This window comes from Ahaetulla prasina, chromosome 16 (assembly GCF_028640845.1).
Source record: "Ahaetulla prasina isolate Xishuangbanna chromosome 16, ASM2864084v1, whole genome shotgun sequence".
NCBI lineage: Eukaryota > Metazoa > Chordata > Lepidosauria > Squamata > Colubridae > Ahaetulla > Ahaetulla prasina.
Genome location: NC_080554.1, coordinates 9761788 through 9786271, shown reverse-complemented (window position 1 = coordinate 9786271; position 24484 = coordinate 9761788). Strand labels below are relative to the sequence as shown.

General features: G+C 44.8%; 1 protein-coding gene across 1 annotated transcript in view; it reads left to right on the top strand.

The window, feature by feature from the left end:
* The window catches only part of LOC131186096 (collagen alpha-1(XXVII) chain-like), a 238539-nt gene that overhangs the window by 157122 nt on the left and 56933 nt on the right, over positions 1-24484 (top strand). The window contains exons 29-37 of the mRNA XM_058159356.1: positions 4796-4849; positions 7665-7709; positions 7814-7858; positions 9336-9389; positions 10394-10447; positions 12276-12329; positions 17181-17234; positions 18169-18222; positions 19060-19167. Coding sequence (XP_058015339.1) covers positions 4796-4849; positions 7665-7709; positions 7814-7858; positions 9336-9389; positions 10394-10447; positions 12276-12329; positions 17181-17234; positions 18169-18222; positions 19060-19167 — 522 coding nt within the window. The remainder of the gene's footprint in view (positions 1-4795; positions 4850-7664; positions 7710-7813; positions 7859-9335; positions 9390-10393; positions 10448-12275; positions 12330-17180; positions 17235-18168; positions 18223-19059; positions 19168-24484) is intronic.

Genomic DNA, 24484 nt, shown 5'->3' with positions numbered 1-24484 from the left:
CCTAGCCACGCCTACCCAGCCAGTCATTACACAGAGAACCAGTTGTTAAAAAACACCGGGAACCACAAAACCCTTTTGACATCTCTCTCTCTCCCCTTCCCCTTGTCCCCTCTCCCCACCCTCTCTCTGTATCTCTCTGTCTCTGCCCTGGCCGCTTCTCCATCCTCCGCCATCGCCCTTACCTTCTCAGGCCAGGTGAGGAATGACTGGGAGGGGAGAGCGAGGGGCGGGGCCAGCCAATGGTGGGATCACCCAACAGGGAGCCACAGCAGAGGGCCCAAGAGCCGCATGCGGCTCTGGAGCTGCAGGTTGCTGACACTTACTTTAGATGAACTATGATTGATGGCTTTCATCAATGGGGAAACGAGTAGACCCATTCATTCCACCACTTCAGAGACAAGAGCCGCTCTGGGTTGCCACCGAAATGATGGTGATGACAAAGGAAGAAGCAAGCGATGAAATTGTTCTCCTCCCTGATTTGGCCTAAGATAGATAGTCCTCAACCTACGGCAGTTCGCTTAGCAACCGTTCGAAGTTGCAACAGCACTGAAGAAAGTGCCTTAGAACCGTTTTTCCACGCTTGCGACCGTTGTAGCATCCTCATGGTCACGAGACCCAAATTCAAATTCAGTGTAAGACAGTTGCAGCATCCTGGGGCGGGGGAGTCGATCTTCTGATGAGCAAAGTTGATGGGGAGGCCAGTTTCACTTAACGACCGGGTTCCTAACTTATCACCTGCAGTGATTCATTTAACAACTTGTAGCAAGAAAGATCGTAAAATAGGGCAAAATTGGCTTGACAGCGGTCTCGCTTAGCAATGACAACAAAATTTGGGCTCAGTTGTGGTCGTAAGTCAAGGACAGCCTGCATTAGATCCAGTCTTTCAAATAATATTTTTTTACAGTCCCTGAAATACTTTCTAAACCTTTGCGAGAACATTGTGCAGCCATGCCTATCTCACAGAGCCAAGATAGTCACTGGTCTGAAATGGTATAGGTTCTCCTGCTTGAGCAGGGGGCTGGACTAGAAGACCTCCGAGGTTCTGTTCTGTTCTGTTCTGTTCTGTTCTATGCTATGCTACGCTACGCTACGCTACGCTACTCTACTCTACTCTACTCTACTCTCTTCCAATTTCTCTTCTCCTCTCCTCTCCTCTCCCCTATTCTCCTCTCCTCTCTTCCAATTTCTACTCTACTCTACTCTACTCTACTCTACTCTACTCTACTCTACTCTACTCTACTCTACTCTACTCTACTCTCTTCCAATTTCTATTCTATTCTATTCTATTCTATTCTATTCTATTCTATTCTATTCTACTCTACTCTACTCTACTCTACTCTACTCTCTTCCAATTTCTATTCTATTCTATTCTCTCTCTCTTCCAATTTCTATTCTATTCTATTCTATTCTACTCTACTCTCTACTCTACTCCTCTACTCTCTCTCTCTCTTCCAATTTCTATTCTATTCCATTCTACTCTACTCCACTCTACTCTCTCTACTCTCCACTCTACTCTACTCCTCTACTCTACTCTACTCTCTCTCTCTCCAATTTCTATTCTACTCCACTCTCCACTCTACTCTACTCTCCACTCTCTCTCTCTCTCCACTCTACTCCACTCTACTCTACTCCACTCACTCTACTCTCCTCTCTTCCAATTTCTACTCTACTCTACTCTACTCTACTCTACTCTACTCCACTCTACCTCTTCCAATTTCTATTCTATTCTCTCTCTTCTCTTCTCTTCTCTTCTCTTCTCTTCTCTTCTCTTCTTCTCTCTCTCTTCCAATTTCTATTCTATTCTATTCTATTCTCTCTACTCTACTCTACTCTACTCTACTCTACTCTACTCTACTCTACTCCACTCCACTCCACTCCACTCCACTCCACTCTACTCTACTCTACTCTACTCTACTCTCTTCCAATTTCTATTCTATTCTATTCTATTCTATTCTATTCTATTCTATTCTATTCTATTCTATTCTATTCTATTCTATTCTATTCTATTCTATTCTATTCTGTTCTGTTCTGTTCTGTTCTAATTCCTCTTATTTCTTCTGCCATGAGAGTTTCTTGGATTGCTGGATTGTCCACAGACCATGAAAGATTTATTTTATGGCTTTCCACGTCAACGAAAAACAGCCAAATTGTGATTTCCCTCTCCCCGCAATCCCCATCCTTTCTCAGGAACAGGGTTCCCTACAGATCAGCCCTGAACTTCGGGGTAATATGCAAAAATTGAAAATTGTCCTCCTTTGAAGTCACCCTCCACATTTCCCACAAGTCCCTGCTGTGTCCCTCTGGGCATTCTGGGTAACTAAGATGGCAGGAGGCGAGCCAGAACCAGCCAGCTTGAGATCATTCCAACCTATTCTGCTCTTGAATTTATACTTAACTGTCACTGGAAGAAAAAAGTATTGCATAAGTTTTGGTTTTTTCCCCCCAATGGATACCCAAACATCTCTCTTGGTCCCACCCTTTCGTAATTATCTTACAAGAACAAGTCCTTAATTTTATTGACATTTGTCTCCCGCCCTCCTCTTTTTGGTTTTGTTCCGTTTCTGAGGAAGGAAGCCCCTGGCTATAATTTTAGATGCCTGCCCCTCTCTGCCTGCCCTCTGCCTCTGATCTCCTATCCAAAAACATAATTCAAGGCAGAATGGAAAGCTGTTCCTTTCCCTCTTTCCCTCCTCCCCTCTTCTCTCTCTCTTCTCTCCCCTCTCGCCTCTCTTCTATCTTTCTCTTCCCTATCTTTCTTCTCTCCTCTCTCTCCTCTCTCTCTTCTCTTTTCTCTCTCTTCTCCCCCCTCTCTCTCTTCCCTCTTCCCTCTCTCCTCTCTTTCTCTTCTCTTTATCCTCTCTCCTCTCTTTTCTCTCTCTTCTCTCTCTCTCTCTCTCCTCTTCTCTCTCTTCCTCTCTCCTCTCTCCTCTCTCTCTCTTCTCTTCTCTCTCTCTCTCTTCTCTTCTCTCTCTCCTCTCTCTTCTCTTCTCTTCTCTCTTCTTCTCTCTCCTCTCTCTTCTCTTTCCCCTCTCTTCTCTCTTTTCTCTCTTCCCTCTTCCTCTCTCCTCTCTTTCTCCTCTCTCTTTTCTCTTCCTTCTCTTCTCTTTTCTCTCTCTTTCTCTTCTCTTCTCTTCTCTTCTCTTCTCTTCTCTTCTCTTCTCTTCTCTTCTCTTCTCTTCTCTTCTTGCTCCCCTCTCTTCTCTTTCTCCCCTCTCTTCTCTGTCTTTGCTCTTCCCTCTCTCCTCTCTTTCTCCTCTCTCTTCTCTCTCCTCTCTCTTTTCTCTTCCTTCTCTCTCTCTCCTCTTCTCTTCCTCTCTCTTTCTCTTCTCTCTCTCCTCTCTCTCTTTCTTCTCTCTCCTCTCTCTCCTCTCTCTCTCTTCTCTCTCTCCCTGTCTCTCCTCTCTCTCTTCCTTCTCCCTCTCCCCCCTCCACTCGTTTCCTTTCTCTGCTGTCACAATTGATCTCACATTGTGCTCTTTCAGAGCCCTTTCGAAGGCAAGGGAATGACTCAGATTCTGGTTCTGATTCAGAAGCCCCAGTGTGATTTATGAGGGTCTCAAATTTAGCAATTATAGTGTTGGGATGGAAAAGAACTCCATGTCAACTTCGGGGGGGGCGGTGTGTGCGTGTGTGTGTAGGAAACACCCAAACCCCAAACTAAAAACAGACGTTTTAAAACGATTCTTCTCTCCCATGACAAAGATGGAACTCGCTTCTTGTCGGGTCTGCATCCTATTTCTTGCATGTTTGTACCAGGGAGGGATGTTTGTTCGTTCGGTCCTTTGCAAGTTGTCGTTCGTAATGAGCCCCTGATTTTCCCTTTTTGGTGCAATGATTTTAATCCCCTCCCCCCCGCCCCCCACCGATTAATCCTCACCATATGCGGAAGATTGTGCATCCTTCAACAAGGGGTCTTTGCTTACACGGTGTGGCCTCAGCGCAATTCAATCCATTTGCTTGGAAAATGTCGCCCAGTTCCTGCAGGATCAGGTTCCTTTGCTGGATAGAAACCTGGGTTCCTCCTCCGCTGGCAGCATAAGAAATCTGTCAAAAGTGACAGAAATAACAAGTGGAAGATACTCATGGAATCTGGAGAGCTTCTTCTTGTTATTTTGTGCCTTTGGGACCATGGAGAAGACAGTGTGAGGAAGGTGTGACTTGTTTCTTCTAGAATAGGGTTCTGCAGTCTCCGAGAGTCACAAACCAATTAAGCGAACTAATTGTCTCCTGCAAACTCCCCTCCCCTTTCGCTCCTCTTTATTCCCTATGCGAGGGGCCATTCACTGTCCACCTGTGGCTTTACTCCTGAGTCGACCTTTGTTCCTTAGCTGTTCCCTTCTCCTGGCAGCCCTGTACATGCACATACCGGGAACAGGCTCCAGCTCTTCTTCTGCCCCACTGATGTCTGACTCCAAAGGCAGCTGACAACTGTCGGATGGCCCTGGCCCCCTTTCTGCCTCTGATGCAGAGCACTCATGAGAGCCTTCCCCAGACCCCATGTTCCTCCCCAACCTCCTCACTGTCTGAGTCTGCCACCAGACCCACTAGCGGGCCACAACACCGCCCAGGGTCAGGTTGGCTGTCGCGGGAGGCTGGTCCTGTATATGCAGTGGAGCTGAAGGACCACGCCTCCCACGATGGCTAGCCTGATCCTGGGTGAACCTGTTGTTAAATTACTTGAATCCCACCACTAGTTAAACCCGCTTTGATCTTCTTCTTCTTCTTCTTTGGCATGTAAAGGGTGTGTTTATATTTGTGACTTGGGTGTGGTTTTCCCCCCCCCAATCTCTCCAAGGGTGCTCGAGGTCCTGATGGAACACCAGGTGAAGCGGGGCCCCAAGGACCGAAGGTGAGTCAAGATGCAGAGTCATTCTTGGACATGTGCCACGGTTGACCCGTTGCATTGCTGGAAGGCGGAGACTGGACCTTTTCCATGGTTCTGTGCCAGGCTGCAGGAATCACACACAGGAAACATGAATGTCGAATATCTTTGCTACTCCTGTTGTTCCGTGTCCGATGAGTTGATTCTATTACTAAGTACAGTTGCAAGAACAGTTGGCTAGTCTAGTGAAGAGAAGGACCAGGGGAGACAGGATAGCAGTTTTCCAATATTGGAGGGGATGCCCCAGAGAGGAGGAGGGTCAAGTTATTTTCCAAAGCACCTGAAGGCCAGACAAGGAACAATGGATGGAAACTGATCTAAGAGAGAAGCAACCTAGAAATAAGGAGAACTTTTCAGACAGGGAGAACAATCAACCAATGGAACAGATGTTGCCTCCAGACGTTGTGGGAGTTCCCACTGGAGGCTTTCAAGAAGAGACTGAATAGAATAGAATAGAATAGAATAGAATAGAATAGAATAGAATAGAATAGAATAGAATAGAATTTTATTGGCCAAGTGTGATTGGACACACAAGGAATTTGTCTTGGTGCATATGCTCTCAGTGTACATAAAAGAAAAGATACGTTCAGCTACTTGCCAGAAATGGTACAGGGTCTCCTGCTTGACCAGGGGGTTGGACTAGATGACCTACAAGGTCCCTGTTATTCTGTATTCTCTTGAGACTGAGAAGTGGGCAAAGCAGCTCACATTTCATGCAGATTTGAATTACTAGTGTCAAGTGCCAGGAGAAACCAGGAGGGTCAAATGAGTATAAAGATTTATTGCAAGCTAAAGCTCTCTAGAAGCATCTGAACTACTAACGGTCAAAAGGAAATTAGCGGGAGTTAAGAAAGGAATTGGAGGCGGACTGGACTTAGATCTCTTGTGGGCACGCAGGGACTCATGACTGATGACACATTTGACCCCTCCATCAGGTTTAACCTGGTCATCACCTACAGTCATCATCAGATCAGAGTCTCCAAATCGATCCAGATGCGATTCAAGGAAGAATCCATCTGATTTGGAAAGTTTGGCGATTTGATTGAACTTCCTTGAACTGGGATAAGACATAGAACATAGAATCATAGGCCTGAAGAGACTTCAGATGTCTTCTAGTCCAAGTTCCTCTTCAATGAAGGAGACCTTATACCATCTTAGTCAAATGGCTCCGCGGTGTGGCTCAGGCTGTAAGAAGCCTGTTATTAAAACACAGCTGCCTGCAATTACTGCAGGTTCTAGTCCCACCAGGTCCAAGGTTGACTCAGCCTTCCATCCTTTATAAGGTAGGTAAAATGAGGACCCAGATTGTTGGGGGGGGCAATAAGTTGACTTTGTAAATATACAAATAGGATGAGACTATTGCCTTACACACTGTAAGCCGCCCTGAGTCTTCGGAGAAGGGCGGGATATAAATGTAAATTTTTTTAAAAAATGGTTGTCCAGTCTATTTTTGAAAGCCTCCAATGATAGATCTCAGAATCAATGGGCTCCACGAGACAGGAATAATATTCCCGGTACTTCTACAGAGTGTAGAGAGTTAGGAAGTCATTCTTCCTTGCCAAAAACATAGGCTGAGCTTTAGTATTTCCTTCCACACACACTGAGCACAGACTGGATGATATTCTCAACATAGCTTCCCATTTCTCTACATGGTCCGTTAGGGAGAAAACTGGCCCAGAACTCATCTCCACAACGTTCTAGTTTGTTGCGTGCAGGATTTTTAAAGTTTTTGCAAGAAGGCAAGGCAAGAAAGAGGGTTCTGGATACTAAATTTATCTTTTAGACTTTGGTCAACTGGGAGAATTCCATCACGTGTCCCTTTTCCCTCGTCGCCTTTAATTGTAGAGTGGATTTTCTCTCTGATCTTTGGGAGAATGGCCAGATAGAAAAAGGAAAGAAAATAGAGTAGAGTAGAGTAGGGTAGGGTAGACTAGACTAGATTAGACTAGACTAGACTAGACTAGACTAGACTAGACTAGACTAGAATAGAATAGAAGTGGAGCGGAGCGGAGCAGAGTAGAGCACAACAGAACAGAACAGAACAGAACAGAACAGAACAGAACAGAACAGAATAGAATAGAATAGAATAGAATAGAATAGAATAGAATTCTTTATTGGCCAAGTGTGATTGGAAACACAAGGAATTTGTCTTTGGTGCATATGCTCTCAGTGTACATAAAAAGACAAGATACATTCATCAAGAATCATAAGATTCAATGTTTAATGATAGTCATAGGGTACAAATAAGCAATCAGGAAACAATATCAATATAAATCGATACAAGCAACAAGCAACAATCATTCAGTCATAGGTGGAAGGAGATGGGTGATGGGAACGATGAGAAGATTAATAGTAGTGCAGATTTAGTGAATAGTTTGACAGTATTGAGGGAATTATTTGTTTAGCAGAGTGATGGCTTTGGGGGGGGGGAAACTGTTCTTGTGTCTAGTTGTTCTGGTGTGCAGTGCTCTATAGCGTCGTTTTGAGGGTAGGAGTTGAAACAGTTTATGTCCAGGATGTGAGGGGTCTGTAAATATTTTCCCATCCCTCTTTTTGACTCGTGCAGGAGACAGGTCCTCCATGGAAGGCAGGTTGGTAGTCATCGTTTCTTCTGCAGTTCTAATGATCCTCTGAAGTCTGTGTCTGTCTTGTTGGGTTACAGAACCAAACCAGACAGTTATAGAGGTGCAGATGACAGACTCAATAATTCCTCAAAAATGAACCTTTCTTGCATTTATTTTTAAAGAAAACCCTTTTCTTTTTGTTATGATCTTATTAACAGGGCCTCCCAGGTCACCCAGGTAAACCAGGACTGGACGGTCAAGAGGTATGTTCAGTATTTTTGAAGGGATCTAAAAGTCTTTGAGATGTTTATCTTGGCAGGACTCGGCTCTGATCTTCCACCTGAATCCAAGTCTTTGTGTTTTGCAGGGAAAGATCGGCGAAATGGGAGAGAGGGGATCTCGTGGCTTCCCTGTAAGTCCATCCTTCGTCTTGCCTCTTAACGAGAAGAATTAATAGGTTATCAGAGACAGTAAGGGGGAGAATCCGTATGCAATTATTTCCACCATTTATGGACTTTGATCCAGGCTAGTAAAGTTGAATAAGGGAGGGTTTTTCCATCCAGTCAAAGCTCTTCTCCTTCCCCTTCCCCTTCCCCTTTTCCTTCTCCTTCTCCTTCTCCTTCTCCTTTTCCTTCTCCTTCTCCTTCTCCTTCTCCTTCTCCTTCTCCTTCTCCTTCTCCTTCTCTTTCTTTCACTTCCCATTCCTCCTCCCCCCACCTTTTTCTTTGTGGTCGATCAAGAAGCTTGACCTAAAGTCAAATTATTTCTTCTTCTTCTTCTTCTTCTTCTTCTTCTTCTTCTTCTTCTTCTTCTTCTTCTTCTTCTTCTTCTTCTTCTTCTTCTTCTTCTTCTTCTTCTTCTTCTTCTTCTCCTCCTCCTCCTCCTCCCCCTCCTTCTCCCCCTCCTTCTCCTCCTCCTCCTCCTCCTCCTCCTCCTCCTCCTCCTCCTCCTCCTCCTCCTCCTCCTCTTCCCCTTCCTTCCCTTCCCTTCCTTCCCTTCCCTTCCTTCTCCTTCTCCTTCTCCTTCCTTCTCCTTTCCTTCTCCTTCTCCTTCTCCTTCTCCTTCTCCTTCTCCTTCTCCTTCTCCTTCTCCTTCTCCTTCTCTTTCTTTCACTTCCCATTCCTCCTCCCCCCACCTTTTTCTTTGTGGTCGATCAAGAAGCTTGACCTAAAGTCAAATTATTATTTCTTCTTCTTCTTCTTCTTCTTCTTCTTCTTCTTCTTCTTCTTCTTCTTCTTCTTCTTCTTCTTCTTCTTCTTCTTCTTCTTCTTCTTCTTCTTCTTCTTCTTCTTCTTCTTCTTCTCCTCCTCCTCCTCCTCCTCCTCCTCCTCCTCCCCCCCTCCTCCCCTCCTCCTTCTCCTCCTCCTCCTCCTCCTCCTCCTCCTCCTCCTCCTCCTCCTCCTCTCTTCCTCTTCCCCTTCCTTCCCTTCCCCTTCTTCTAGCACCAATGACTCCTCCTCCTCTTCAATTTCCTCTTCCTCCTCCTCCTCCTCCTCTCCCCCCCCAGGTCGTGATTTCTGATTTTCAACACCACTGAGCAGCTTCTTCCACTTCTGTATGACTTTGGATTTTTTAAATTTTATTTTATTTTTTAAAGTTCTCATTAAATTCGGTACCCTTCCCCCCGCCCCATCAGTTTTGCTTGGTGCGCAAAAAAGATTTGAAAGCAAATTTCCCCGATGATATAATTAACTTTCATGCATTATTTGTAATTACAGTGGTGGCTTGAAAAGTTGTTTTTTGTTTTTTTTTAAATCTGCCTTCTGCTCTGTTATAAAGCTGAATTACTTAATTTGGAGGAGTGGAAAAATTGAAGGGCGATTAAATTTACGAGAGAAGTTGCCTCTCGTTTAGAGCTTGGTCTCTTCCATTGGCTTGTTTCATTGCAGGGCATCCAAGGATCTTCTGGACCCCAAGGAGCAAAAGGACCTCCTGGAGACTTGGCAAGTACCACAAATGGACCTCTGTTTTTTCTCTCCACTCCTGTCCATTCTTCAACCCTGCTCTTGATTATCCCTATCTGAGAAGCTTGGGGAGAAGCCATGTGGAAGAAGTCTTCTTCAAAGGAGCCCCAGCATTGTTGCATCTCATTCTGCTTGGTCCATTCTCTTAACATTTTGGCCAAAATGAGGTCTTCTCTGAAGGTCTTCTCTGAAGACGCCAGAAGATTCCCTTAACAGGTCTTCTCTGAAGACACCAGAAGATTCCCTTAACACTTTGGCCAAAATGAGATCTTCTCTGAAGATGAGAACAGATCTTCTATGAAAAAGATGCATTTCTTTCTGCTTGGTCCATTCCCTTAACACTTTCACCAAAATTTGGTCTTCTCTGAAGACGCCAGAAGATTCCCTTAACACTTTGGCCAAAATGAGTCTTCTCTGAAGATGTCAGAAGATTCCCTTAACACTTTGACCAAAATGAGATCTTCTCCGAAGACCTTCTCTGAAGAGGAGAAGAGGTCTTCTATGAAGAAGATGCGTTTATTTCTGCTTGGTCTATTCCCTTAACACTTTGGCCAAAATGAGTCTTCTCTGAAGATGCCAGAAGATTCCCTTAACACTTTGACCAAAATGAGATCTTCTCTGAAGGCCTTCTCTGAAGATGAGAAGAGGTCTTATATGAAAAACATGCATTTCTTTCTACTTGGTCCATTCCCTTAACACTTTGGCCAGAATGAGGTCCTCTCTTGAACCCAGCACCTAAATCATATTTGATTTAATTTGATGAAAAGCAATGAAGGAAATGCAATTCTTCCGATCAACAGAAATTGCGATTTGATTGAAAACTTTGGAGGGACAGTCAGAAATGATTCCGTGCATGTCTGAATCTCCAATTTGCAACTGGTGCCCATCACTCAACCAGCTCATCCATCATGTACATTCAAGATCCTGGTCTGCTTCAGCAGGAGGCTTTGTACGCTCTTAACTTTGTGCGCCTGTCATTTCAGGGACACCAAGGCCCTCCAGGCCCACCAGGAATTTTGGGCGAAGTTGGACATAAGGTAGGATATGACTTTCCACCTCTCTCTCGTTTTTCTACAATTTCCCGGATTCCATCCCAACGACTGAACTGCAAGATGCGCCCTTTATTAGAAAGTCAGGGAGGACAGATGATGGCTGATATCAGGGGTGGGCTTCAAAAATTTTAGCAAGGGGTTCTCTGCCCGGTTGCTGGGTGAGCGTGGCCATGGTGGGCGGGGCCTAGTCAGCCTCCTGCACAATGATAAGGCAGATATTTTTGCCCTCCCCGAGGCTCTGGAGGCTTTCCTGGAGCCACCAGAAGGGCAAAAATGGCCTCCCCAGGCTCTGGAGGGCCTCTGGAGACCAGAAACAGGCCCGTTTCTGGCCTTCCCGAACTTCCGATAGACTGTTTTTCACCCTCCCCGAGCCTCCATGTGTGCCCTGCACTTACCTGCATCCAAAATGGGCTGTGTGGGGACTCCTGGGAGGGGCAGAACAGGGTCAGCGGGGCAGGGCCAGCCAGGAGGGGATTTGGACATTCTCTGAACTGCACAGAATCTTAGCTAGAGGTTCTCCCAAACCCCTGGGAACCCCCAATAGCCAACCGCTGGTTGATATCAAGAGCAGAAGACTTGACAGCTTTGTTATTATGGAAATTTATTTTTATTTTATTTTTATTTATTTTTATTTGTCACAACAATATATATTTTGTTGTTGTTGTTATTTGCGAAGTCACGTCCGACCCATCGCGACCCATGGACAACATTCCTCCAGGCCTTCCTGTCCTCTACCATCTTCTGGAGTCCATTTAAACTCATGCCTATTGCTTCAGTGACTCCATCCAGCCACCTCATTCTCTGTCGTCCCATTCTTCTTTTGCCCTCAATCTTTCCCAGCATTAGGCTCTTCTCCAGTGAGTCCTTCTTTTTCATTAGGTGGCCAAAGTATTTCAGTTTCACCTTCAGGATCTGGCCTTCTAAAGAGCAGTCAGGGTTGATCTCCTCTAGAACTGACTTATTTGTTCGCCTTGCAGTCCAAGGGACTCGCAGGAGTCTTCTCCAGCACCAGAGTTCAAAGGTCTCAATATATATAAGCATCACACAAAAAGATTATATAGTATATAAACATATATATGAGGGAATATTAGGAGGTATAAGTATAAGTATATATATATATGAAGATAAAAAAGAAAAACAATAGGACAGGAACGGTAGGCACGTTTGTGCTCTTAAGCACGCCCCTTATGGTCCTCTTAGGAATGAGGTGAGGTCAATATGGGGTCAATGGGGTGAGGGCCTCTGGTGGCTCAGCAGACTAAGTCTGTCTGTTATTAACACAGCTGCTTGCAATTACTGCAAGTTCAAGTCCCACCAGGCCCAAGGTTGACTCAGCCTTCCATCCTTTATAAGGTAGGTAAAATGAGGACCCAGATTGTTGGGGGCAATAAAAGTTGACTTTGTATATAATATACAAATGGATGAAGACTATTGCTTAACATAGTGTAAGCTGCCCTGAGTCTTCGGAGAAGGGCGGGATATAAATGCAAATAATTAAAAAAATAGTAGAAAGTTTTTGGTTAAAGCTTTTGGGATTATGGGAAGAGACCACAGAGTCAGGTAAAGTATTCCAAACACTGATGATTCTGTTACAGAAGTCATATTTTCTGCAATCTAGATTAAAGCAGTTAACGTTAAGTTTAAATCTATTGGTTGCTCTTGTATTATTGCAATGAACAATTGAATGAACAATTCGCCATTCAGCTCTTTTTGTCTGGGTAAAAAAAAAAGAAGCAATCTCATTGCTTCCCTCCAGCATGTTCTGGGTTGGGTCTTCTCTATTTATTTTTCTTCCTTCCTCCTCCTCTTCCAGGGACCTCCTGGGGCAGCAGGACAGCAAGGGCTTCCTGGAGAACCTGGCATGAAGGTAAGGGAGAGAGAAGATCTTCCCTTCTCGTTAGGCGACCAAGATTCTTACCTCGGTTGTGCCATCTGATGCTGGGTGTGTTGTGGTTGATGACCAAAGTCATGGCGGTATGAAGGCAGAGGAAGGGGTTCCAGCTCATTTCTGATCCAAGAATTTGATCGTATATATATATATATATATATATATATATATATATATATATATATATATATATATATATATATATATATATATATATATATATATATATATATACACCAGACCCACACTCACGAGGTCCACACAGGATGTCACCACCACACATCCACCCAGAAAGCAGACCCAAACCCACACTGATCAGGAAGCACGACCAAGGACCAGAAGCCAGACCGCAGCTGCAACATTAGCCATTTCAAAACCCTCCAATCCATACATGCAGCAGACTGACATCCACTACGAAGATGTAGCATGACCACGAACACGAAGCCAAACAGCAACAGTGCAGCTCACCAGCTCAAATCCCCCTGCAACTCAGACTAATCTGAGCACAACCAAGCCCCCACCCAAACAGGACACACCCCCAGCCAATCAGAGCACAAAAAACCCCCATCCAATCAGAACACAGCCAAGCTCCCACCCAATCAGTTCAAACCCCCACTAGCAGTTAAAAAGGAAGAAACGGCTGCAATCACACGTTGCTCCCAGAAGCACGAAGCTGAAGCCTGAAGATGACGAATGAGACTTCGTCGAAACGTCGCCAAGACACTTCCAATTTTATGCGGGAGAAAACCCGAATAACCAAAGACCTACATACAAACACCCGCGAAAACCTCAGAAAACAAATATATATATATATATAAATAAATAAATAAATAAATAAATAAATTATGGATGGAAAGGAAGGGAGGGAGGAAGGAATGAAGGGGGGAGGAGAGAGGGAGGGAAGGAAGGAAGGGAGGGAAGGGAAGGGAGGGAAGGAAGGGAAGGAGGGAGGGAGGGAGGAAGGAAGGGAAGGAGGAAGGAGGGAGGGAGGAAAGGAGGGAAGAGGGAAGAAGGGAAGGAACGAGGACAGAGAGAGGGAGGAGAGAAGGAAGGGAGGGAGGGAAGGAAAGGAGGGTGGGAAGGAGGGAAGGAAGGAAAAGAAAGGGAGCAGGGGAGTGAAGAAAGATGGATGGATGGATGAATGGATGGATGGATGGATGGATGGATGGATGGAAGAGAGGCAGATAAGGGAAGAAAGAGATCACACCTTACAGTTCAGTTATGAGATTCCATTCCATTCCATTCATTCTTATTCCATTCCATTCCAAGCAATTGGATTCCGCTTCCTTCCAGCTTCTTGTACTTTTCTCCTCCAGCTGGTCTGTTGACTTTGGAAAGCCTCCCAAGGCATTGCTGGAGCTACTGTGTCTTCAGACCTTCAGACTTTCTCTCCGTCTCTCTTTTTCATCTCTGTTGGTCCTGCATGATGTTTATCCACCTCCGCCTTTTACCATCTCAGGAATAAAACAAACAAACCTTTATTTGCCTGGCTTTATTTGCCTCCAGCAGACGGACTCCTGGAGAGCAAGCTCACGTTTCAAACATCTTTCTTCTAAAAACTGTGCATGCTCATGGTGAGCAGCTCCCAAGCTGCTCCATCAAGGAACGGCATTTCGGAGTTCTGTCTTCTTAGAAGACCGCATTCAAGCAAACGGTCCAAGTTTACAACTTCCACGAGGTTCAAAACTCCTGTTTTAGTCATATTGTCCCAAAGGTGTTTTGTTTTCAAGAGGCAACTGGACTTCCTGGTTTTTCTTTGAAGACTTTTCGCTTCTCATCTAAGAAACTTAGTTTACTTCCATCAGTTCTGTCACTTTTCTCCTGAGCCCAGTTTAACGGATTTGGAAGGGACCTTGTAGGTCATCTAGTCCAACCCCCCACCCAAGCAGGAGACCCTGCACCATTTCTGACAGATGGCTGTCCAGTCTCTTCTGGAAAGCTTCCAGGGATGGAGCTCCCACAACTTCCGAAGGCAACTTCTGTTCCATGGGTTGATTGTTCTCACTGTCAGAAAGTTTCTCCTTATTTTCAGGTTGAATCTCTCCTTGTTCAGTTTCCATCCATTATTCCTTATCTGGCCTTCGGGTGCTTTGGAATTCAGCTTCTTCTTGGATGGGAAGCGAAATGTCTTCAGAGAGAGAGAGAGAGAAAGTCGAATTTGCCTCTTGAAAAAATATCTTTGGGACAACCATATCCTGGATGACTGAGAATTTCCATAGACTTTTGGTCAGATAGTTCCTTCTACCTTCCTAGAATAGCCGTATGCCCAGTTAATTTCTTTTGAACGACCGTTATGTATGTCTGCATTTATTTATTTTTTTGCATTTATATCCCGCCCTTCTCCGAAGACTCAGGGCGGCTTACACTGTGTCAAGCAATAGTCTTCATCCATTTGTATATTATATACAAAGTCAACTTATTGCCCCCAACAATCCGGGTCCTCATTTTACCTACCTTATAAAGGATGGAAGGCTGAGTCAACCTTGGGCCTGGTGGGACTAGAACCTGCAGTAATTGCAAGCAGCTGTGTTAATAACAGACTGTCTTACCATCTGGAACATTTATTTTTATTTATTTTTTATTTATTTATTTCATCAAGCATGTATTTTATGACAGATACAAGTGTAACCATAATTATAGATACATGTAAAGGATACAAATAAAAGGGAACATTAGGAGAGGGAGAGTAGGCATGCTGGTGTGTTTATGCATGCCCCTTACAGACCTCTTAAGAATGGGGTGAGGTCGACAGTAGACAATCTAAGGTAAAAGTTTTGGGAATTTGGGGAAGAAACTACAGAGTCAGGTAGGACACTCCAGGCATTGACAAGCTGTTGCTGAAGTCGTATTTTCTGCAGTCTAGTTTGGATCGGTTTACCATGAGTTTGTATCTATTGTGTGCGCTTGTACTGTTTTGGTTGAACTTGAAGTATTTATTGGCTGGTAGGAGATTGTAGCAGATGATTTTATGTACTATGCTTAGGTCAGACCAAAGACGGCAAAGTTCTAAGTTGTCTAAACCCAAAATCTGGAGTCTGGTGGCATCAGGTATTTTGTTGCAAGCAGAGGAGTGGAGGACTCGTCTTGTGAAATATCTCTGGACTCGTTCAATTGTATTCATGTCCAATAGGCAGTGTGGGTTCCAGACAGATGAGCTGTATTCAAGAATTGGTCTGGCAAAAGTTTCGTATGTCCTAGTTTGCAGTTCAATATTACCGGAGAAGAAGCTACGCAAAATTAGGGTAACAACGCTTAATGCTTTTTTAGCAATGCTGTTACAGTGAGCTCTGGCACTTAGATCATTTGAGATGAGTACTCCAACGTCTTTGACAGAATGAGGATTGTCTGTTAGGTCGTATCCATCCAGCTTGTATTTTGTGTTCTGATTTTTTTTGCCAATGTGTAAAAACAGAGCATTTGTTGGTTGAACATATGCTGGAACACTGTCTTATAGATTCTGCCACTTGTATTATATTTATTTATTTATTTATTTTATTTATTTATTTTGTCACAACAATATATGTAACTATCATACAGAAAGGTTATATAGTATATAAAGGTATAAGCATATATATATATATATAGGAAGAAGAAAAGAAAAACAATAGGACAGGAACGGTAGGCACGTTTGTGCGCTTATGCACGCCCCTTATGGTCCTCTTAGGAATGGGGTGAGGTCAATAGTAGAAAGTTTTTGGTTGAAGATTTTAGGATTATGAGAAGAGACCACAGAGTCAGGTAAAGTATTCCAAGCACTGATGATTCTGTTACAGAAGTCATATTTTCTGCAATCTAGATTAAAGCGGTTGACATTAAGTTTAAATCTATTAGTTGCTCTAGTATTATTGCAATTAAAGCTGAAGTAGTCTTTGACAGGAAGGACATTGCAATAGATGATTCTGTGAGTTAAACTTAGGTCTTGTTGAAGGCGACGGAGTTCCAAGTTTTCTAAGCCGAGGATTTCAAGTCTGGTGGGATTTCAAGTCTTGATGAACGTATCTTTTCTTTTATGTACACTGAGAGCATATGCACCAGGACAAATTCCTTGTGTGTCCAATCACACCTGGCCAATAAAAATTCTATTCTATTCTATTCTATAAGGTATTTTAAGCCTCTTATAACTGACTTTCTGATATCCTTCTTGGCAATTGGTCATGTTCTGACCTAGGATTCCATAGAAAACATACAGCACAATCTTAGTCCCAGCAAACCTCTTTTATTCATACGGCTGTGAATTATTGTCATTCCCAGTCCGAAAGGCTTCTCAAACAGTCTATCAGGGGAGTGTTTACAAATACCCACCTTATCTCCCTTGGAATACTGCCAGAGAACTAATTGCCAAATGCAGGGCAAGGCCAAACTCAGCACAGAGTCAAACAGAGCTTTCACCAACCAGATGAATTAATTGCTTCCTGCAAAAGCTCACATCCCGTTTGCTTCTCTTTTATGTCTTACGGGAGGGGCCAATCATCTCCAAGCCTTACTCCCAAGTCGGCCCTGTTTTCTTAATTGTTCCTGTCTTCTGGCAGCTCTGCATGTGCGCACGCTGGGAACAGGCTCCCGCTGTTCTTCTATCTCGCTGATGTCAGACTCCTGAGATTCCAGAGGCAGCAAAGAACTCCCATTTGGCCTTGGCCCCTTCTCTGCCTCCAACTCAGAGCCGCCGTCTGAGCCTTCCCCAGACTCCAGGACTGGCCCACACTCTTCCCCACCTCTTCATTGTCTGACTCTGCTGGCCGCTGGTGGGCCACAACAGGTCTTCACACATGTTCCTCCCTCTTCTTAACAAGTCTCAAAAGCTAACTTCAAAAAGCTCTTCTCTTCTTCTAGGGTGACCTTGGTCCACTGGGGATTCCTGGAGAGCAAGGATTGGTTGGCCAACGGGTAAGTAGAAAACTATCCTATGATAGCAGTCTTCCAATATCTTCCAATGTCACAAAGAAGAGGGAGTCAAGCTATTCCCCAAAGCACTTGAGGACAGGACAAGAAGCAACAGATGGAAACTAACCAAGGAGAGAAGCAACCTAGAACTAAGAAGAAATTTCCTGACAGTGAGAACAATCAATCAGTGGAACGACTTGCCTCCAGAAGTTGTGAATGCTCCAACACGAGAAGTCTTTAACGAGAGATTGGACAACCATTGATCTGAAATGTATAGGGTTTCCTCCCTGAGAAGAAGGTTGATCTGGAAGACCTCCAAGGTCCCTTCCAACTCTGTTATTCTATATTCTATTCTATCCATGTCCCTCTTCCTCGAACTGCATGGACATGTTGACATTTATTGTCCCAATAAGATATATGGATTTTATAATGGTTATGAAATAACTGTGGAGCCCTTGGTGCTCTCTAAGCTTGGTGGTTTTCTTGCAGATGTTTCATAACATCATCATTATTTGCGAGTGTAGGGTTTGCTCCCGGGGATGATGGTGATGATGCTACCTAGTTGGGTCACGAAACTTCTGCAAGGAAACCACCAAGCTCAGAGAGACTCCCCATTTCAACCCCTGAGCTACGTAGATTCTCTTCTATTTGTTCTGAAGTAAGCTCCCATCTTCTGCCAAATTTGATTTCATCCATGTAGACAACTCAGGAAACGTTAGACTTTTTTTCCCTTGACTTTGAAGGAAGGTTCATTTTGAGCAGAAGTCAGTTCCAAATGAAAGGTTGGGATTTGCTAATGGTGAGAACGTCAAGACGTGAGATCAAGTCTTCTTGTAAATGATGGCACCTTCCGATGCCATCATGAAATTCTGGGAAGGTAGAAGGAACTATCTGACCGACATAGAGGTTCTAATTATCTTTCCATCTTTCTTATAAGGGAGAACCTGGTCTTGAAGGAGACAGTGGCTTAGCGGGACCAGATGGACTCAAGGTATCTTGTTTTTCTTCCCTTCTTCTGATTGGTTTAGAACCTGATCCTATTTCTCTGACTCTCACTTCCCCAAGGTCTTCTACTATAGGATGAATCCAGGGGTGGGATTCAGAAATTGTAGCAAATGCCCACCATGGCCACACCCACCCAACAAATTGTTGCTGGGTGGGCATGGCCATGTGGGCGTGGCCATATAAGCCTCCTGCATCACAGGGGGAGTGTTTTAGCCCTCCCCAGGCTCTGGAGGCTTTTTTTGAGGGCAAAAATGGCCTCCCCAGGGCTCCAGAGGCACTCAGGAGGCTGAAAACGGGCCCATTTTCAGACTTCCGGTACTTCTGGTAGGCCCGTTTTTTGCCCTCCCCAGGGTCCAGAGGATTTCCTCACGCCTCTGGGAGGGTGAAAATGGCCTTCCCGGGTTCCGGAGACCCTCTGGAGGCTGGAAATGAGCCTTCTGGACTCCTGGAACTTCTGGTAGGCCCGTTTTTTGCCCTCCCAGAGCCTCCGTGTGGGCACTGCACTTACCTGGCATTCAAAATGGGCTGCATGGAGACTCCTCGGAGGGGCAGGCTGGGCAGGGCAGGGCCAGCCAGTCCCTGCAACTACCAGTTCGGCGAATCAGATGTAAAATTAACATCCGATTTGCCCGAACCTGTCCGAACTGGCTGATTCCCACCCGTGGATGTAAGACTTCTCTTTTTTGGCCAGTTGAATCCTTCTTATATTTCTACACAGGTGTAAAAGAGAACGTGGTGAATTCAGAGGAAGAGAAAAAACAATGGCTGTCATCCTTCTTCCTGAACAAAAGGAAAATGTGTTACCCATTTGTCTCTCTTTCAGGGTGACAAAGGACAACCAGGCCCAGAAGGGGAACATGGAGACAAAGGGCAAGATGGGGTCCAAGGAAAAGAAGGCCCCCCTGGTGTTCCTGGAACCCCGGGTGTCCGAGTAAGTATGAAAACTTGGCTGATGTTTATTCTGCCTTGTGGGACTCAAGTTGACTGTTGGTGGAGATGCCATGCTGTGTTAGACAAATTCCTTGTGTGTATAATCTTCTCTTCTCTTCTCTTCTCTTCTCTTCTCTTCTCTTCTCTTCTCTTCTCTTCTCTTCTCTTCTCTTCCCTTCCCTTCCCTTCCCTTCCCTTCCCTTCCCTTCCCTTCCCTTCTCTCCTCTCCTCTCCTCTCCTCTCGTCCCCTTCCCTTCCCTTCCTTCCTTTCTTCCCTTCTTTCCCTCTTCCCTTCCTTCCTTCCTTCCCTTCTCTTCTCTTCTCTTCTCTTCTCTCTCTTCTTCCTTCTCTTCCCTTCCCTTCCCTTCCCTTCCCCTCTCCTCTCCTCTCCTCTCCTCTCCTCTCCTCTCCTCTCCTCCCTTCCCTTCCACTCCACTCCACTCCACTCCACTCTACTCCACTCCATGCCATCCTACTCTACTCTACTCTACTCTACTCTACTCTACTCTACCCTACTCTACTCATGCCTCTGGAGTTTTTGTGAGTTTGCAAAGGGAGATCATGCTAGAATGGCTTGTTTTTGACCCCCACAATCAGGTTGAAGATGAACTCTGAGGCCATCTTTGTCTATAAGACAGAGGTTGTGTGAAATACGACTCACATCAGCCTACATTACAGGAGAGGTGATTCGTAGATTTATCCTCTCTCCAATTGACTTGAGGATTTTTTTAAAAAAATTAAATTGATCTCTACTGAATCCTATATGGGACTTTCCAAAGAGTTGATAAATATCCGAGGGTCAAAAGGGGTTCAGTAAATGTCAGTAGGTCAAATAAGCAATTGATATATGATGGAAGCTTGATTGACTGGCTTCAATTAATCTTTTGGGGTTTCTTTAGAGCTTCACACCGATTTAGTTTTGAAGGCTGGCAGGGAGATGGTATTACCTAAGGATAGATGGTCAGCCAGTGGCATTGAGCGGTCATTATTAGTACCATGTTTTCCCCAAAATAAGACCAGGTCTTATATTAATTTTTGCTCCAAAAGACTCATTATGGCTTATTTTCCAGTTAGGTCTTCTTTGGGGGGAAATACAGTACTAAATACATCCATCTGGCTGACAATCTTAACTGAGGCTTATTTTGGGGTAGGGCTTATATTACTAGCATCCTGAAAAATCGCGCTATGCCTTATTTTCCGGTTGGGTCTTATTTATGGGGAAACAGGATAGTAGCCCCAATAGTTAAAATATTTATTAAATTATTTTCATCTAATAAATATTTGGGGGTCTATGAACAGTCTAAAACTTCATGAAGGGTGGTGGTGGTGATGAGCTAGAGAATTTGGGGACCCCTGAGCTACCCTTTAAGGTTACACTAAAATTTCCCAAACTCTTGCAAAAATGGAGGGTTTTTTTTCCCCAAAGGGTAAATTTCCGTTTCTGACTGAACGCTACCTTCTCGCCTTGCAAGCCAATAACCCTGAAGTTCCCATAAAATATGCATTTAATCAGACCTGGATACAGCTCTTTAGAATTCTAATCTGGAGGGAGGGGAAGCTCTGGGTGGATTTGGTGCTAAAAAATGCCTCAAACCACAGGTTTCCCCCAATTGCCCCTGAAAGCGAAGACAAGGAACGCTTCAAAACATACACGCATACCATTTGAAGTACGACCGAGTTATACAGCCTGATTCAAGAGCTTTTTGAATGGAGGCTGTGTCCTCCCTGCCAAATGGACCATGGCGTGCATTAATTTTATTTTTAAAATGCAAAGAAAGGAGCCAATATAATTCAGCTGGCTCGTAATCCCTGACGTTCGTTGTTATTTTTGGTGGGGTGACAGCGTGGCCTCCAATTTTAGGATAGAACGCTGGAAAAAGCAAAGCCCTCGGACTAGGTTGCAAATGAGCTAAAGCAGGGGTGTCAAACTCGATTTTATTGAGGACCGCATCGGGGTTGTGTTTGACCTTGGGCGCGCGGTGCTCCCGAGCTCTGTTTTTGCTGGCAGAGGCACCGTGGGACAGTCTTTCGTTGTTTCCACAGCGGCCCCCAGGAGCCAGATCTAATCACCCCTTGGGCCGGATGTGCCCCGTGGGCCTTGAGTTTGACATCCCTGTGCTAAACAATACAGACTCCCTCCAATGGGGTACGATTGCTGGTGATTGGCTAGAGATGTCCACGTTAGTTTTTTTTAAAGCAAGAATACGGCAACACCTCAACCTTGTTTGTAACTTCTTGACGTTCTCCCAGCTAAGTACTCATCAAACATGGTCAGGCTGGCCACCACTTACACCTCTAGATAAAAAAAAACTATCCTTGGCTCCATTTGTTGAGGAAGGCATAGTTTTATTACAGATCAAGGGTATTGCAGTTTTGCATAGCCCGAATCCATAATTGCATGCCAAAATCTCTTAAATTCAATTCTCCACCTACCCAACTGAAATGAAGGTTTGGAAGAGAAGGAAGGTGAAGAGGAAAGAGCTGACAGTCTGGAGGTCACACAGAAGGTAGGATGGACCTTATATGGAGGAACTATGGAGAGATGATTGACCTCCGCTGGATGGCCATCTTGATTGTGAGCCTGCCCGTCTTCACTGGGCTCCATCCTCTGCAGGATCTTGCAGGCCTCTCTGCAGGCAATCATGTCCATTCGTGTTGGTCAAGACAAACCCAAGAGGCCAGTCTGCACCCATCAGGGCCAGCTTGCCAGCAACTGGAGGCAGCCCTACCAGGAGCTGGGCTGAAACGCTTCCTTGCAATAGAAGGTCCTCTTTATGTCAAGGTTCTGACGGATGCCCTCATTAAATCATGAGCTTCAAAAGAAATCCAGTTATTTGTTAGGAGCTTCATGTTGGCACGTTCCAAGTGAAACCAACTCTGACCCCACGTAATTTACGGTCCAGCTCTGACCCTGTTTCCCCCCTCCCCCCCAAGGTGTGTCATCAGTCACATTCTCCAAGGAAGCAATTTCTGTGGTTGTAGAGATCACTCCCCTCTGGCCACTCTGGGTAACCCCGGAGACGGCCTTGACAGAGATATGGCTGTAATGTGCTTTTGTTTGCCTGACATGCTGCCTCCACCAGCAGCTGCAAAGTTCGTTTTCCCATCCCCCTTGCCTATGGCAACTCAACAGGAGGTCAGGGATGCTTTCTGAGTTGACACTCTATACATTTTGCTGTAAGGGACCCTGGTTTTTTTTCCTTACTCCCGCTGTAAAAGATCGAGTGAGCCAACGAACCGGCCAAGCCGAGGCTGAAGCTTTTCAAAGGCTCTCTGTTCCTGAGCAAACTTTTTTTTTTCATAATAAGCTGCCTTTCGTGCGCCATGAGTATGAACTAATCTAATTTTTGCAGTTCCAAGAAAATAATTGTGAAGTTGGCCAATAATGAAACACATCATGCCGGGGAAAAATATATTCTTTATGTGTGTGTGTGTGTGTGTGTGTGTGTGTGTGTGTGTGGTGCTATTTCTTTGTAGCAAGGAGGGGAGCTCCGTTCTTCCTTCTCTCTTTTTCCTTGCTTTCTTATGGAGAAGTTCAGAATGGACCATCTGAAGCAGTGGTGAAATTCAATTTATTTTTACTACGTCCCATTCCCTCCCCACTCCTGAGGGAAGGATACTGCAAAATCCCCATTCTCTCCCCACTCCTGGGGGAAGGATATTGCAAAATCCCCATTCCCACCTCACTCCTGGGGGAAGGATATTGCAAAATCCCCATTCCCAACTCACTCCTGGAGGAAGGATATTGCAAAATCCCCATTCCCACTGCACTCTGGGGCCAGCCAGAGGTGGTATTTGCCGGTTCTCCGAACTACTCAAAATTTCCGCTACCGGTTCTCCAAAACCGGTCAGAACCTGCTGGATTTCACTCCTGATCTGAAGGTCTTTGAGGAAGACCTCAACGATTTCTGGATTTCTTTGGCCATGGAGATCCACAGTTGTTTCTGGTTTCTCCCGCTAGACTTCTTCTACAAGGCACAGAGTTCTCCTTGTGATGGGGAAAGCAACGGAGACAGGCTTGGCATGGCACGCTGGCAGCAAGACCCATGGTTTACAAAACATAATTTCTGTTTTTGCTCGCTGTGGTTTGGGGTGATGAATGGATAAGCAAAGCGGTGGAGACAGGAGTCAAATTATGCAGCCGAGGATGAGGGGGGCAAAATCAAATTTAGAGCCTCTTTTTCCGGCTTGTCACAGTCTCGTTTTCTAAACTGTGTCTTTTCTTCCTGGTTCTTCCAAATGCACGTTTCGATCCAGCGTTGAGGCTAGCCGACAGATCTTTCAAGCGTGTTCGCTCATTGGAAATCTCCCACCGTAGTAGATTTTCTTGGTTTTTTGGGGGGAGTTTTGTTTTAAAGTCAAGAACTGTTGGCAGAAAATTTGCTCAAGCCGATGAAAATGGGTTGTTTGTGGAAGTGTGCTTTGGGTTAGTTCCCGTTTAAAAAAATTGGGGAAGAAATGAAAACTTCGAGGCATTCCTAGCCAGGATAGGGTGGACGGTGATGTTGAACTTGGTTTCTTGACAATCACATGGTTGTGAAAGAATGTTGTTGTTGTTAGTTGCGAAGGCATGTCCAACCCATCGCAACCCCATGGACAATGTTCCTCCAATCCTTCCTATCCTCTACCATCCTCTGGAGTCACGCCGACTGCTTCAGTGACTCCATCCAGCCACCTCGTTCTCTGCCGTTCCCTTCTTCTTTTGCCCTCCATCGTTCCCAGCGTTAGGCTCTTCTCCAGTGAGTCCTTCCTTCTCATTAGGTGGCTAAAGTATTTGAGTTTCCTCTTCAGGATCAAATAATATTTAAGTCTGAGACACGAGTCAAATCTCTCTCTTATTTCACCATTTTTATGTGATGAATTCATACAGTCTAGGATAGATCTCAAGTCATCAAGGAAACAGCCATTGTCATCTTTTCGGTAGGCATGAAAAAGTAGACATGTCTTCAGAATCAATGAAGGTGCTTTTCACTTCTGCTTCAGGTGACTTTCTGCAACTAGAAACATCCTTCAGATCTTTTGTTTATTTAGAATAACAGAGTTGGAAGGGACCTTGGAGGTCTTCTAGTCCAACCCCTTGCTTAGGCAGGAAATCCTACACCACTTCAGACAAATGGTTATCCAACATCTTCTTAAAAACTTCCAGTGTTGGAGCATTCACAACTTCTGGAGGCAAGTTGTTCCACTGATTCATTGTTCTCACTGTCAGGAAATTTCTCCTTAGTTCTAAGTTGCTTCTCTCCTTGATGAGTTTCCACCCATTGCTTCTTTTCCTGCCCTTAAGTGCGTTGGAGAATAGCTTGACTGCCTCTTCTTTG